Source organism: Rhododendron vialii, chromosome 1a (assembly GCF_030253575.1).
Source record: "Rhododendron vialii isolate Sample 1 chromosome 1a, ASM3025357v1".
Taxonomy (NCBI): Eukaryota; Viridiplantae; Streptophyta; class Magnoliopsida; order Ericales; family Ericaceae; genus Rhododendron; species Rhododendron vialii.
The window spans coordinates 38369216-38384052 of record NC_080557.1 but is presented as its reverse complement, the minus strand read 5'-3'; the positions used below and the strand labels follow the sequence as shown (position 1 = coordinate 38384052).

General features: G+C 41.3%; 2 protein-coding genes across 3 annotated transcripts; one reads left to right on the top strand and one right to left on the bottom strand.

Moving 5' to 3' along the window:
* The first annotated feature begins 1382 nt into the window (after positions 1-1382).
* Positions 1383-3620, top strand: LOC131306803 (inactive protein RESTRICTED TEV MOVEMENT 2-like). 2 transcript variants are annotated; one of them, XM_058333288.1, is made up of 3 exons: positions 1390-1568; positions 2751-3269; positions 3318-3620. In XM_058333288.1, the coding sequence occupies exons 1-3, from the start codon at positions 1457-1459 to the stop codon at positions 3518-3520; spliced, it is 834 nt and encodes a 277-aa protein (XP_058189271.1). In that variant the 5' UTR covers positions 1390-1456; the 3' UTR covers positions 3521-3620. The 2 variants fall into 2 exon arrangements, with proteins under 2 accessions (XP_058189232.1, XP_058189271.1); XM_058333249.1 differs by having other exon boundaries at positions 1383-1568; positions 2751-3620.
* Positions 3621-4101: 481 nt separating this feature from the next.
* On the bottom strand, positions 4102-13570 carry LOC131306734 (double-stranded RNA-binding protein 1-like). The gene is made up of 6 exons (XM_058333184.1): positions 13250-13570; positions 11746-11832; positions 11410-11645; positions 11057-11276; positions 4786-4905; positions 4102-4637 (listed from the first exon to the last, which is right to left on the bottom strand). Exons 1-6 carry the CDS (start codon positions 13461-13463, stop codon positions 4321-4323), a joined length of 1194 nt encoding a protein of 397 aa, XP_058189167.1. The 5' UTR covers positions 13464-13570; the 3' UTR covers positions 4102-4320.
* Positions 13571-14837: the final 1267 nt, after the last annotated feature.

Here is a 14837-nt window from a genome sequence, read left to right as displayed (position 1 = left end):
GGGAGTAAAAGTTGGTGTATTGTCTATTTTGTCCCTAAAAGTAGATTTTATTTTGAAAAGTTAGTGAGTAAAAGTGTAATGATGATGGGTAAGTAGGGAAAGTGAAGGAAAAAGTTGATGTGAAAGGTGTAATGATGATGTCTTTTTAATAAGTTGGAGTTACGAAGTAGGACACTTAAAAAGGGACGGAGGGAGTAAGAAAAATATTTTACATGTAAAACATTTTTCATTAATTGGATGAAAATGACTTCCTCTTACATCTTCCGTACGTTATTTTCCGAAATGAGCCCACTGCCCTCTACTGCAATTCTCAATGCTCAGTTTTCTCAATCGTCAGTCCTGACCCACGTTCAATTCCAATATTCTCAATTTCTCATCTCTCCACCGTTTAAGCCTCCCTCTCTCTACACTATTTTGTTAATTTTTGAAAATATTTTCAAGTGCCAACCAAACACCAAAAAGTAAAAGTTTGAATTTTTTTTTCAAAAAAAATATTTTACATCGAAATAAACGGAGCCTGGATTCCAAAGTAATAACGATTTCTATATATGTGCTAATGTATGAAGCATAAGTCCATTTTGTGGACTGTTAGGCCTGGTGGTCTTGGCTTGGAACTTAGGAATTTGCTTCCTCCAAAAATTTCAGGTTTGATTCTTCTTGCCAACAATTCAATAGGTCATCTCTCTCTCATGCATAAACGTGTGAAACAGCTATTGGAGGGGCTGTATGGATTACTCCCAGGTGCGCTTAACCTGGCTTGAGACATCCTACATTACCAAAAAAAGAAAAAAAGAAAAGAAATGGGAGAAATACTAATTGATGGCCTTATGACGAGGAATAATGTGCAAAAAAAGTGCATTGCCTTTTGTAAAATAACTTCTTAAATTTTTGTTTTAAAAAAATGTGTATTAATATCTACGAAATATGTGCATTATAATTCTTATGTTTTCAGCACTCTACGAGTATTTGTACCTAAAATAAAATCTGCCCAAAAAGAATACTATTAGATGTAAAATGGGAAATCTGCCGCCAAATGTAAGAAAAAGTACAGTGGAAACAAAGAATGTCTCACCTTACCTATGCATGAAGTGACCTAGTCTACGTGCATGCCTAATTAACTCAAAGGCATAATTCCAAGTAAACCCCTTGAAGGAGAGAGAGAGAGAGAGAGAGAGAGAGAGAGAGAGAGAGAGAGAGAGAGAGAGAGAGAGAGAGAGAATGTCTGAAATTTGAATCCCATAAACAACTTAAAAAAGGTCCAAAACCAAAGCATGAACGAAAAGAAAAGGTATATCTGATATGGAAGAAATTTGAAAGAGTGCAAATTAAGAAGCCCTTAGGAAAAATGCATATAAAGGCCCCCCCTCTCTCTCTCCGTCTCAGCTGTCTGTCAGATTATCATCATCCTAGCTAAGAAAAACCAACCCTAGAAATTAAGGAAGGTTAATTTCTGAAGATGGATCAAAAGCGTAAATCTGCTGCACCAGGTCGGGAGTACATCGATTTTGATCCGGATACGCAGTTAGTAACGGAAGTAGACTGCGACACGCTGCACGTCGTTTTGCCCGGTTTGTTTCTTGAGAGAGACTGTTCACAGCGGGATGAATCTAGATCGTCCAAGATGTCCGGATTTTAAACAAACTTTTTCCGGAAAAATTTGTTTAAAATCCGGACCGTCAAAAACACTTTTGGACGGTCCGGATTCGCCTCCGTAAAACCTATTTACGAAACCCTCCGTAAATAAGTTTTTCTCTTGTTTCTTTACTTTTTTTTTTAAAGTTCTGTTGTCCTGACTAGATTAATAGCGGAAAAATATATAGTTTGATGGGAGTAGTACTGTTATGGGAGTAGCAGTAAAGAGATTAATAACACACATCTCCCACCATGTTTTAACGTTTTGTGGGATAATATTTGATGTTAATTTTACTAAGCGCTTGATTAATTGTCGCTTGACTACTCCTCGCCGCTAGGTGGTGGTCCAACGCCTAGATTACGCAGCCCATTAGTCCCACGCCTTGACGTTTAAGTGGCGGACTAGTCGGCGTCTAGGCGCTAGGTGACCCTTTTCCGCTCTAATTTTATCGCCTAACGACTTTTAGACATTGAATTTGACATTTTAATCCAGACAAATAGTTGTGGTGTAGGAGCGATATCATGAGAAACATTAGTTATCTGATGTGACGCTATCTGATAAATCTGCATACCCATGTGATTGACTTATTCGACATTTAAGATGCCACATGAGATGACTTCCCAATATAACTTACAAATATGGAATGCAGGATTTTTGTTAGTAGGAGAAAATCTTATTCACGGTGGAGCCGTGAATAAGGTTTACGGCGTTCAATCTCGGCTGTTCAAAAGTATTTTTGGACGATCAGCATTGAAAACAATCTATTAACATTAAAAGATTATCTATTACCGTTAATGGATTGTTTTCAATCTGAATTGTCCAAAAACACTTTTGGACGGCTGAAATTACGCGAAGCCGTGAATAACTTTATTCACGGTTAGTACATGTTTGAATCTAGTTTACAACTACAAACTAAACTTATTGGAATGCAGGATTAACTTATCGAATTGAGAAATTGGATTCATAAACAAACCATTAGAATTTGGATATGAATTTTGAAAGTACTGTTACTAAAAAAAGAGAGAATCGTGATAACCAACCAAGAAGGAGCAGAAAAAAGAAATCTCAGGGAGATTATGCAGACCATGTCAACTAATGCAATTAGGTGTTTGTACAGGTTTCACAAAGGAGCAACTGAGGCTTCAACTGACCACGGCGCAAACCCTGAGGATCATGGGAGAACGCCCGCTCGCCAATAACAGATGGCTCCGTCTGCAACGGGAGTATCCGATTTCAACGAACTGTGACACCAGTAGAATCAGTGCAAAGTTCGACAACGGCATCCTGTATGCTAGGCAGCCGAAATTAGTCCTCTATCCCGCGGTGAAAGGAGAAAAAAGTGAAACTCAGAAGGCAGTTATTGAAGCCCCTAAGCCTGACCAGAAGTCCGCAAATTACCAGCCGCGGCCTCAAAAGCCAGCTAGTGAAGTCCAAAAGGCTAATGAAAAGCCCGCAGATGATCAGCCGAGGCCTCAAAAGCCTGACCAGAAGCCGGTAAATGATCACCCGCAGCCTCAACAGACTAATGATCAAGAGACGAAATCAACGGTTGATCCGTCTAAGCAGAAAGAAGGGAAGAAAAGCGAGTCAGTGGATGATGGAAGTGTAGGTAAAGGAGATTTGGAGAGGGAGAAAGGTGAGGAGGAGGAGGGGAAGAGAAATAGGGTTGATGAAGACGGGAAAGGGAAGATGAGGGAAACAAGCGAGGGACAAGAGAGTCGTGGTCGTGCTGGTGGTAGGGCGCCACCCCTGGTGGCGATGGGGAGTAGGCCAATGGGGAAGTTGATCATCAACTTGGTTGTGGGTATTTTGCTGGTCCTTGTGATTGGGATTTATGCTAGAAATTGGATGAAGGCTTTGCCATGGAGTACGGAAAATGAGTCTTGATGTCTGGTTTGGACATAGTGTTGTGGAGTATTTGGTATATCTATGGCATGGGTTTGTCAGCTAATGTGAAGTGAATAAAAAGGAGTTTCAATTGCAGCAACTGTATGCAAGTGAGGTTTATGTGGATAACCCAAAAATAACACAAATAAAATAGGTGTATATAATTAACGATACTGTATGAATTGGGGAATGGTATTGTACCGGCACTTGGGTGCCTGGGAGGTTTTGGGTTTGAGCAGCATCGACACCCTTGTGGTACTCCAACTCGGTATCCCACCGATGCTACCTATGGCCAATACATAAACAAAAAAATGAAGACTAATGAAACTGTATGTAATTGGGACCGATAGTGTAATGACTAAATGGGATTTGAATGAATGATGCCAAACCCTACACATCCTATTAAAGGACAACTAAACTGTCCCCATCGATACATAATGTTATAGGCCAGGGGTGCTGCCGAAAGCACCCTTGACCTTTCAAGACTCCAGAGTCTGGTGAACATTAGAACATCTTTATAATCCTTATGCAAAAGCAATATGGCAGTTAGATGCGCTTCGTCATACCCAAAGAAATCTTGGTTAGTACATTAGACAAATAAGAAGCCAGCAAAGGGCATATATTCCAGTTAGAACTTAGAAATCCCAAGCAGAAGTTTGTTGAACACAACTCCAGCAGGATAAGTCTTGATGTGTTATATATGTCTCAAGTGATTCTCAGAAAACAGATGTGTCATCAAGTTAAAAATAGAAGTCATTCCATTTTCACCTTTATAGGCCATGATCGAAGCAGTCGATGAATCATTTACCCTTTTCATTAGGGAACTCCAAGCTCACGGCAACCCACTTGCAGTCGTCAATGGGAAGCAGCACAATGCCCTTGGGGAATGTAATTTCGGGAATGCATGTATAAACTCTGACCTTGTTGCCGAGCAAGTAACTCTTCACCTCCACATTCTTCTCTCTCTTTGAATCAGTTATTGCCAGAGTCGATGATTTAGGCGGTGATTCAAATGAAGAAGGTGATTTCCCACTTCCAATAGTTTCTTCCATCTTCGGTAATATTGGAGATTCCATAGTACTTGCAAGCACATTTTCAGTGGATACCACTTCTTCGTCTGTCAGAAAGATGAATGAGTAGACATAGAACACATGGGGAAAATTTGCCAATTTCTATTTTAAGGGAGATTTCGACATATAAAGCTAGACAGTACCTTAAGATGTAAGATACAAAAGGGTCATTTGGAATCGGAAAAAAGATGTTACCATTAGTTTCTTCAGCCTGTTTCACAAACTCTTTGGAAGGGTCTGGGCTAGGTGAGCATTTGAGCATTTCTTCTTCATCGGAACCTCCTGAAGTAGGATCACAACACCTGGTTGATTTACCTTAACCAAAGAAGTAAATTTGAACTTGTAAAAGCATTGTTGTGCTTTCCCAAGAAGAAGCTAAATAATGAATTCAATGCAATAGACCATGGCCTGTTCCATAAATTGGTTCCGCGTTCAAGCCTACACATACAGAGATGCTGTTGCAACTTAGATTATTATCCATAAATCTAGCTGCTTCTACATCCAGGCTTAACAAGTACGCATGAAGTGATTGCTGTCAACCAATTTTAGGAATGAATCCGTAACAGCGATAGACACACCTTACAACATGGAAGCCAAAAATGACGTTTACGGTAACTCAAACAGGAGCCCAAGAGGAACCAAAAACTAAACGTGTGGGGGATACTACTTTTTCTTTATATTCTGGATCCTAGAGTTGGAGATCTTCGTTGAAGATCTTTGAACACCCAGTTTCATAATCCTAATCCAGATCTCAAGTGTTCAGACTCGTAGAATATGTGCTTCTGCCTACCGTTGTCCAATAACCTAACACTGGACAGAGATTTCAAGTCAAACAGTTAGGTTAATTACTTTCACTAGAAACGTATAAAAATTTGCTTAAAAGTAACAACTGATAAGCAGTGCAGTTTCATTGCAGGGGACGTACTCTAGGTCTGTTCATTAACCTTATCTTGTCATAAGGGAAGCAACAAAAGCACAAAGAGCTATCTTCTCACAAATTACCATATAAATCAGTAAGATTAGCGTCACATTTTTTCCATTGTCATAACTATGATCATCAATCTATAGGATAGTCAGACTATGACCTGTGCTAAATGTTGTTAGAAAGAGAGAGAAATGAGAAAAGTGTTTAGGGTTGTTAAGTTACCCTAACACACAAAGACTTTATTTATATTATGAGATACTCATTACAATGAGATAATTAGCCAATGTGGGACTAACATAAGCCTGACAATACTCTAACACTCCCCTTCAAGCTGGAGAGTAAATATCACAAAGTCCCAGCTTGTTACATAACAACTCTAACCGGGGCTTGAACAATGACTTAGTAAACACGTCAGCTAACTGAGCACCTGTAGACACAAAGGGAGTAGCTATCACACCACCAACTAACTTCTCGCGCACCAAATGACAATCAACTTCAATATGCTTAGTCCTCTCATGAAATACCGGATTGGATGCAATGTGAATTGCTGCCTGATTATCACAATACAATGGAATGGGTAATTGCATCTGAAATCCCAGCTCCTCAAGAAAGGATCTCAGCCAAACAATCTCACATGTGGTATGAGCCATAGCACGGTACTCAGCCTCTGCACTAGACCTTGCAACAACAGTTTGCTTCTTACTCTTCCAAGTAACTAGGTTGCCACCAACGAAAGTACAATAACCAGTTGTTGAACGCCTGTCAGAAGGTGACCCTGCCCAATCTGCATCCGTAAATGCCTCAACACGAAAATGACCATTAGAACGGTAAAACAAACCGCGTCCAGGATGAGCCTTAAGGTACTTAACAATGCGAATACAAGCTTCCCAATGTGGAAGACGAGGAGCAGACATAAACTGACTCACGGTACTAACAGCAAATGAGATATCAGGACGTGTATTGGTAAGATAATTCAACTTACCAACCAATCGACGATACTGGTCTGGACGAGGAAATACCTCCCCCTGATCAATGCAGAGTTTCACATTAGGATCCATTGGAGTCTCAACAGATCTAGCTCCCAATAAACCTGTCTCCTCTAGAATATCCAACACATATTTCCTCTGGGATAGACTGATCCCATCCTTGGACCTCGCTACCTCAATGCCTAAAAAATATCTCAGCTTACCCAAGTCTTTAGTGTGGAACTGACTATGTAAGAACTGTTTTAGCTCATCAATCCCTTTTTGATCATCTCCAGTAATAATAATGTCATCTACATAGACAATGAGCAATACTTTCCCTCGAGCCGACATAAGGGAGAATACAGAGTGGTCTGATTGACTTCGACACATGCCAAACTTCATAACTGCATCACTAAACTTGCTGAACCACGCTCTAGGAGATTGCTTAAGTCCATAGAGTGCTTTGCGAAGACGACATACCTTATGATTCTCCCCATGAGCAACAAACCCAGGTGGTTGCGCCATGTAGACTTCCTCCTGGAGATCGCCATGGAGAAAGGCATTTTTGACGTCGAGTTGGAACAACGGCCAACCAAGATTAGCAGCAAGAGAAATAAGAATGCGCACAGAACCAAGCTTGGCAACGGGAGAGAACGTTTCTGAATAATCAACACCATAAGTCTGGGTGTACCCTTTGGCAACCAAACGGGCTTTGTGGCGCTCAACAGTGCCATCAGGAAGGTACTTGACAGTATAGACCCAACGACAACCGATAGTAGTTTGACCAGCAGGAAGAGTAACCAACTCCCACGTGCCATTATTATGAAGAGCAGACATTTCATCTTCCATAGCTTGCCGCCACTCAGACCGTGATAATGCCTCCTGAACAGTGTTAGGAACAAAAACAGAGGAGACAGTAGTAGTGAAAGCACGAAGAGATGGAGATAGATGATCATAGGAGATAACTTGAGAAAGAGGATGAGAAGTGCGAGAACAATTAGAAAAACCATATTTTACAGGCGGGTGGCGATTCTCACGAGTCGGATAGCGAGGAGCAGGCGGATCTGGCGACGGGGGAGAAGACGGAGGTGCTGGCGAAGACGGTTCGGCAGGCGAGGAGTGTTCTGTATATGGAGGCTGGGTTGGTGCTGGAGGCTGGGGTGGTGTTGGTGCAGGGGAACGCCGAACATAAACCTGCAAACGATTTGGTATAGTGCCAATTGGAATAGCCATAGGTAACACAGACTCTAGGGTAAGGAGGTCATTGGTAGTAATAGGAGCTGAGTAATATGGCAAAGACTCATTAAACGTGACATCAGCACAGACAAAGTGACGACGTAAAGTAGGAGAGTAACATCGATACCCTTTTTGAGTGTGTGAGTATCCCAGAAAAATACACCGAAAAGACCGAGGGTCAAGTTTACTCCTATCAGGGTCAAGAGCATGGACATAACAGGTGCACCCAAAAACTCGAGGAGGTAAGGAATGGAGAGGCCGATCAGGAAATAAGACCGTATGGGGAACCTGACCACCTAGGACCGTAGAGGGCATGCGATTGACTAAGTAACAGGCAGTGAGGGCAGCGTCGCTCCAATATGACTTAGGAACCTGCATTTGAAATAATAAGGCACGCATAACTTCAGACAAGTGCCGAATCTTGCGCTCAGCTACTCCATTTTGTTGTGGAGTCCGAGAGCAAGATGATTGGTGAATAATGCCATGATCATCAAAAAATTGAGAAAGGGTACTATGAAAATATTCACGGGCATTATCTGAACGAAATGTCTTAATGCACGTATCAAACTGATTCTTAATCTGCATGTAAAAGGATTTAAAAACAGATTTCAATTCAAATCTCTCTTTCATTAGATAAAGATAAGTGATACGAGAAAAATCATCCACAAAAATAACATAATACTGAAAACCAGAAATACTAGGCACATGAATAGGCCCCCAAATGTCTGAATGAACTAATTGAAAAGGACGCAATGCACGACGCTCAACCCTAGGATAAAAACTGACTCGATGATGTTTACTAAACTCACAAACTTCACAAACCAACTTATTAATGGAACGACACGAGGGCACAAGTCGCTGCAAACTCTTAAGAGAGGGATGACCAAGACGACAGTGCTGTTGATATGGAGACTCTGATGTCTGAAGGGCAACAGGTTGAGACACTGTCAAGTAATAGAGGCCACCTCGCTCAATGCCCCCACCAATCTTCCTCCCCGTCGTGAGATCCTGAAAAACACAACCATGAGGAAGAAATGTAACGGAACAATTTAAAGATTTTGTAAGACGGCTTACAGACATAAGATTAAATGGGAAACGAGGAACATGTAATACAGATGTCAATGTAAGAGAGGAAGAGACAGGAACTGAACCCAAACCAGTAACAGCAGTGGTAGATCCATCAGCTAAGGTAACATGAGATGATCTACCAACTGGCTGTGGATCACAAAGGAAAACAGGTGTACCAGTCATATGATCCGTAGCTCCCGAGTCAATAACCCAAGGAGAGGAAGAAGAGGAGGCAACACAAGCAATAGATGGACCGGTCTGAGCAAGCGTAGCAGCGGAAGATCCTGTCGTATTCTGAAATGACAATAAGCGCTGGTACTCATCAGCTGAAATAACCAAACTATCGGTAGAAGATTGAGCAAACTGTCCAATATCCTCAGAGACAGTGGCCTGATGAGCCTGAGGAAAACCATACAACTCATAACATGTGTCCACCCAATGATTGGTCCCCCCACAGTAAGTACACAACCGAGCACCACGGCCGCGACCACGGCCTCCCCCTGTCGTGCGGCCACCTCGACTAAATGTACGATCACCTCGACCACCGATAACAGTATCTGTACGGCCAACAGAACCACGACCATGTATTCCAAAATCGCGGCCACGACCTCTAAACCTAGAATCACTGCCGCGAGCACGACCACGGCTGACTGAGAACACAGAGCTATCAGAAACAGCGGAAGTTAAAGCAGAATGGTCAGGAGTCGGGGCAGAAATAGATGATGACTGACGGAGACGACTGAAAACCTCACTGAGAGGAGGTAAGTCACGAGTCCCTAAAATCTGATTACCCACAGGACCAAAGTTCGATGATGCACCGGAGAGAAACCGAGTGACCCTCATACGGTCACGCTGGCGCCGCATAACCTGAATATCAGTAGAAAGTGGCTCACAAATATCCAATTCATTACAAATGCGCCGAAACTTAGCATAATAATCTTCAAAAGAATCATCACCCTGAGTTATAGCAAAGAAAGACCGATGAAGGTCATATGTGCGACGGAGATTGTCGACACCTGAATACAATTCTTTTGCCTGGGTCCACACCTCTTTAGCAGTATCACAGAACATTAGAGTACTAGCAACTTGTTCAATCATACTATTCCATAACTCGGAACGAATACGGGCATCAATAGCTTTCCATGCCCTATATGTTGGTTCATCAGTAGTAGCAGGAGCATCATCAATCAAATAGGAGTCCTCGAATTGACCCATATAATACACTTCAACGGCTTTAGCCCAAAGAACATAATTGCCCCCATTTAATGGGGTGGAGGTAATAGGGCGCCTGTCGCGAGACCAAGAACCACCAGATAAGCTACCAACAAGAGTAGAACTAGTGCTAGATACAGTACCAGAATCAGAATCCTTCTTCTGCTCAGACATTTTACCGGTCAACGGAGAGGCACCAATCAATAAGAACCAACAAGATCAACTAACAGGAGCAATAACTACCAATAAGCGAACATCAACAAAAGCAAGAACAACTAGAACTGACCACAGCCATAAATACCCAACAGATTGGACGTGCGTTAGACATTACAGTCACGGATACGAACTCCATAGATGACGTAGATCCACCAATAACTAAACAGGATAAATCGAACACCGTCCAACCCAAATAAACTGAACAAAACAACTTCAAAATGTCTGACTTACATCAATATTGAGTAGAAGATAGAGAAACGACGATCACAGGAGGCTGAAATCACATGAATCTGCAACTAGGAGACTCGCCGGAGTCAGGCGAGGGTCGCCGGAGACTGGGTGACTGCCGGCGAGGGTCGCCGGTGGCTGGGCTGTGGGTGGCGACGGGTTTGAGGCTGGTACAAAAGAGAGTCGGCAGAGAAAGGGGTAGATATGATAGAGAAAGAAGCGGATCTGGTACAGAAGAGAGTCGCCGGAATGTCGCCGGAGTGTCGCCGGAGACTGGGCGACGGCCGGCGTGGGTCGCCGGCACCTGGATCACAGCTCTGATACCATGTTGTTAGAAAGAGAGAGAAATGAGAAAAGTGTTTAGGGTTGTTAAGTTACCCTAACACACAAAGACTTTATTTATATTATGAGATACTCATTACAATGAGATAATTAGCCAATGTGGGACTAACATAAGCCTGACAATACTCTAACACTAAACAAAATAGAAAGTCAATTGAAAGAAGACATACAGCTCTTCCAAGTTCTGAAGTATGAACATTTAGCACGATGAAGATTCTGCATGTCAAACATTCAAAACCAGCGGCATAGATATTTACAAGGTTGAGGGGCTTACGCTCCACAAAAGTCGCGTAAGCAACCTTTGCAGCATTTTGCTCTGCCAGTTTATGGGATTTCCCCCCTTTCCCCCGGAAAATTTCTCCTTCTACTTCCACAGTGGAGAAGAAGGTCAGCCTATGGGGTGGACCGCATTTTTCAGTTTTATATTCTGGCAAGGTAAAACCTTCACTCTGAGCCAACTCTTGCAAGAGATTCTTGTATAATCGAGCGTCAATCTGCACAAATAGGAAACAAGCCATAGTCAGACTAGAAGTAAATCACATCTATACACACATTTAAACAATAAACAAAGAAAAAAGGCAGAAAATTTGTAATGAGTACAATAAAGAGATGCATCTTAAAACTTGCCTCTTGAAAGGAATCCAAGGACAACGACATCAAAGCAACCTTTGCGGCAACATGTTCTGCTTCCTTTAAAGTCCTAAAGTGCCCCGGACTGTCAAAGGAATGGCCGTCAATGGTAACTGTTGCCTGGAATTGAAGAGCATGAGGTGGGCCTTCACTTTTACTAGAGTACAAAGGTGGATCAAGAGTTTTGCTTTGAGCATAATTCTGCAGCTGCATCTTGTACTTATGTTGTTTACCTATAATCATCAGGCCAGTGTAAGATGCAATTTTGTTTGAGAAAAGCAAGTAAATATAGCCACATGTATGCATAAGCATGTCACTGATTGAATTTCTTACCTACTTTCACATCTGACTCATTTGAAGGGATTATTGAGTTGATATGTGTTTCTTCAGTCTCTGCCCCTTCAGCAACGGGTTGGATATCTACAATTAAGTGAAGCGGATACAATTGAGATGCATAAACTACAGAGTGGAATTTGCAAAATAATCAGGGCGGGCAGAGTTCTCATCCAACAACTATTTGAAAACTAGATTATCATCAGACTCCTTAAATTTCGATGCAGAATGGTCTCAACATTTGCTCAAGCAGTCTAAGCATATGACCTCTTTCACTGTCATGACTTACAGGTTTATAAACAACACTTATCGCATGATTCACATCAAATAAAAGTTGTGATTAAGAAATTCTCTTTACAGGGCAGTTTACCCTGTCGGCTTTTTCATGAAAACAAAAGGCAATTCCGTCTAGAACAAAGAATTGTCATGAGGACATAATTTGTTCGTGATTTGCAAAAGCAGTCAATGGAACAAGTGTGAAAACATAATGGAATACTAGTATCCTATCAGGCAATCCTGTTGAGGCAAGCAGGAAGGAAATGTGAAATCGGATACAAGTTGTTGGGTATAGCAAATTATGATGCTTGTGATAAATAGAAATTATAAGTATATCCATGTAGGAAAAACCTTAGATATAATGCTTCAATTGGCATTATTCACAACATATGAGGTTTCTAACTTATTCTTGCTAGAGACGACAACATATACTCCCATGTTCCACCCATTTGTATATCCACTCATCTTCAATAGCAACATATCTAATTCCTTGGTGTAGGCCTTTTTTCAGCAGCTGTCTGCAAATAATCAATCTAAGTATGGGAACAGGACATGCTCACGGTCAAATAAAACGACAAAAGGACTAATAAGTTGTTCGGCAGGTTTTTTTTTTTTATGGCCGACGACATATTATTCGGGTTAGTCATAGTTTAATTTCTTGATTCAATCCCGTAAGCAGCAAATACGAACATAAAATTAGGACATATAGATGTACACAAATGCCATTTAACTGTTTAAGCAAGTGGCCGGTCCATACAGAGCTTTGCACTTTAATTGGGACCCCGCAGGTGGGTGGTAGAATTGGTCCCATTAGGGGTCGTCCCGGGGGAGCAAGGGGGGCCTGGACCTTGCACTACTCCAAATATTCTCAGGTATAATACTAATTTCTAGGTTAATTAGGAAAAATTATGGGGGATTAGCCCCTGCAAGTCCTTTGAGTTATTTTTAAAAAAAAATTCTATATGTGGGGTAAAAATCCCTAAACTTCAAGTTATCAATATTTTTTAGGTTGCATGTATAAAACTAAACGGTGGCTACACACGTATACACAATATCGTCTCTTCTTCGGTCTTCGCGAGTAGCAATATATACTTATAAGTATATACATTCTGTACCTAATAAATCAAACAAGAACCACCAACATTTTCATCGAAACGTCAAAAATATAACTACTCCGAAAATACTTAGAACCACCGAGACCATCAAATACAGAGACAGAGGTACGAACCAGGAGAAGCGAAGTGGAGGAAGGCGAGCATGGCGGCTTCGTTGAGAGCGTGTTTGGAGGATTTAGAGACGGAGGGGGAGTCGAAGGAGACGCCATTGACGGAGACGGATGCTCTGAAATGCGGGGCGTGGTCTGATCCGTCTTTGATGCAAGAGTACTTTGGCAACCCCCATTTGTTCCCTTGGCACACCTCCTGCAGTTTCGTCTTGTACATTTTCGTTCTGTTTGGCCCTCCTCAGTCGCCGCTCACAGAGAGAGAGAGAGAGAGAGAGAGAGAGAGAGAGAGTGGAAATGCAGGGATTATTTGGGAGTGCATGGATGAGTGGGTTGATGCTAATGACTATTCATATGTGTGTGTGTGTGTGTGTGTGTGTGTGTGAGAGAGAGAGAGAGAGAGAGAGAGAGAGAGAGAGAGAGAGAGAGAGAGAGAGAGAGAGAGAGAGGCATGCCATTGTCGTGATTAAAATATCTGAGATTTCTCAAACATTCCATTGTGAGCAGTTACAAGGACAATAACGGCCGTTTGGAACTCAGTGGAAAACTTTGAGGAATTAAATTTTTGGTTTGGTATCTTCCTCTCTATTTTCTCTCAAACCAGACGTTATTTTCACGGTACCAAAAAAGGAAAATGAACCAAACCGGTTTGTATACATAGCTCAAAGATTGGCTTATTACGAACTTATTCAAACCAGTTTGCTAAATAAATGAGCCAAGCTTGATGAACTTGACTCGATTATGTTTTCATTTGCAACCCCAACCCCGTACGCAAGTACGAATGTTCGAATCCTTTAGCTCGTTAAGGCTCGTGAGTTTCCAACTTGCGCCTATGGGAGCCCATTTTTTTTTAACTTTTTGAATTTTGCTTTTTCGCATTTTTAGCCTTTTGAATTATGGACAAAATGGATTATTGAATCTGCAAAGTGTTTGAGATATATGTGCATAATGTATTTCGCAACGGGATTAATGTTTGGAAGATATGTGTCAAAAACATTGTATAAGTGCTCAGTACTGCTATGTGTACATATGAAATGTACATACCATGTACATATGGGTTTTGTGGGGCCCACCTCGGGACCTACAAAAATGATTCAAACTGTCCATTATTTTTAAAATATTCTTTTATGGAGCCTTGTAAAAAATTAGCTCAACCCGATATCGGTAAAGATATTTTTTCGAATTTGTAAGCGTAAAATTGAGCAGTTAAGTAGTTTCGCCCCCACAAATTCAAAATAAAATTCTTACCGATGTCAGGTTAAACTGATTTTTTATAGAGCTCCATAAAAAATTGTTTTAAAAATAATAGACGATACAAATCATCTTTGTGGGACCTGAGGTGAACTCCACAAAACTTATGTACATAGTATGTACAATCTCATATGTACCCATAGCCTTTTCCATAAGCGCTTATGTTAAATAAAATGGAAAAAATACAAAATGAGAAGTCAAAAAACTACTCCCACCCTAGTTTTGCCTTTTGTTCTCTAACATCAAAAAATAAAAAATGCATTTTCATGGAATGCATTGTGGGTGAGACCATCCAAACATGAAACACTCACAAGTGTAAAATGTTAAAAAAACAAGGAAATGG

Coding starts and splice junctions, on each gene's coding strand:
- LOC131306803 (XM_058333249.1), top strand. CDS start 1,457: ATGGATCAAAAGCGTAAATCTGCTGCACCAGGTCGGGAGTACATCGAT. Junction 1,569..2,750: donor GCTGCACGTCGTTTTGCCCG/GTTTGTTTCTTG, acceptor GTGTTTGTACAG/GTTTCACAAAGGAGCAACTG.
- LOC131306734 (XM_058333184.1), bottom strand. CDS start 13,463: ATGTACAAGACGAAACTGCAGGAGGTGTGCCAAGGGAACAAATGGGGG. Junction 11,646..11,745: donor TGAGTCAGATGTGAAAGTAG/GTAAGAAATTCA, acceptor TGATGATTATAG/GTAAACAACATAAGTACAAG. Junction 11,277..11,409: donor CCTTGGATTCCTTTCAAGAG/GCAAGTTTTAAG, acceptor CTATTTGTGCAG/ATTGACGCTCGATTATACAA.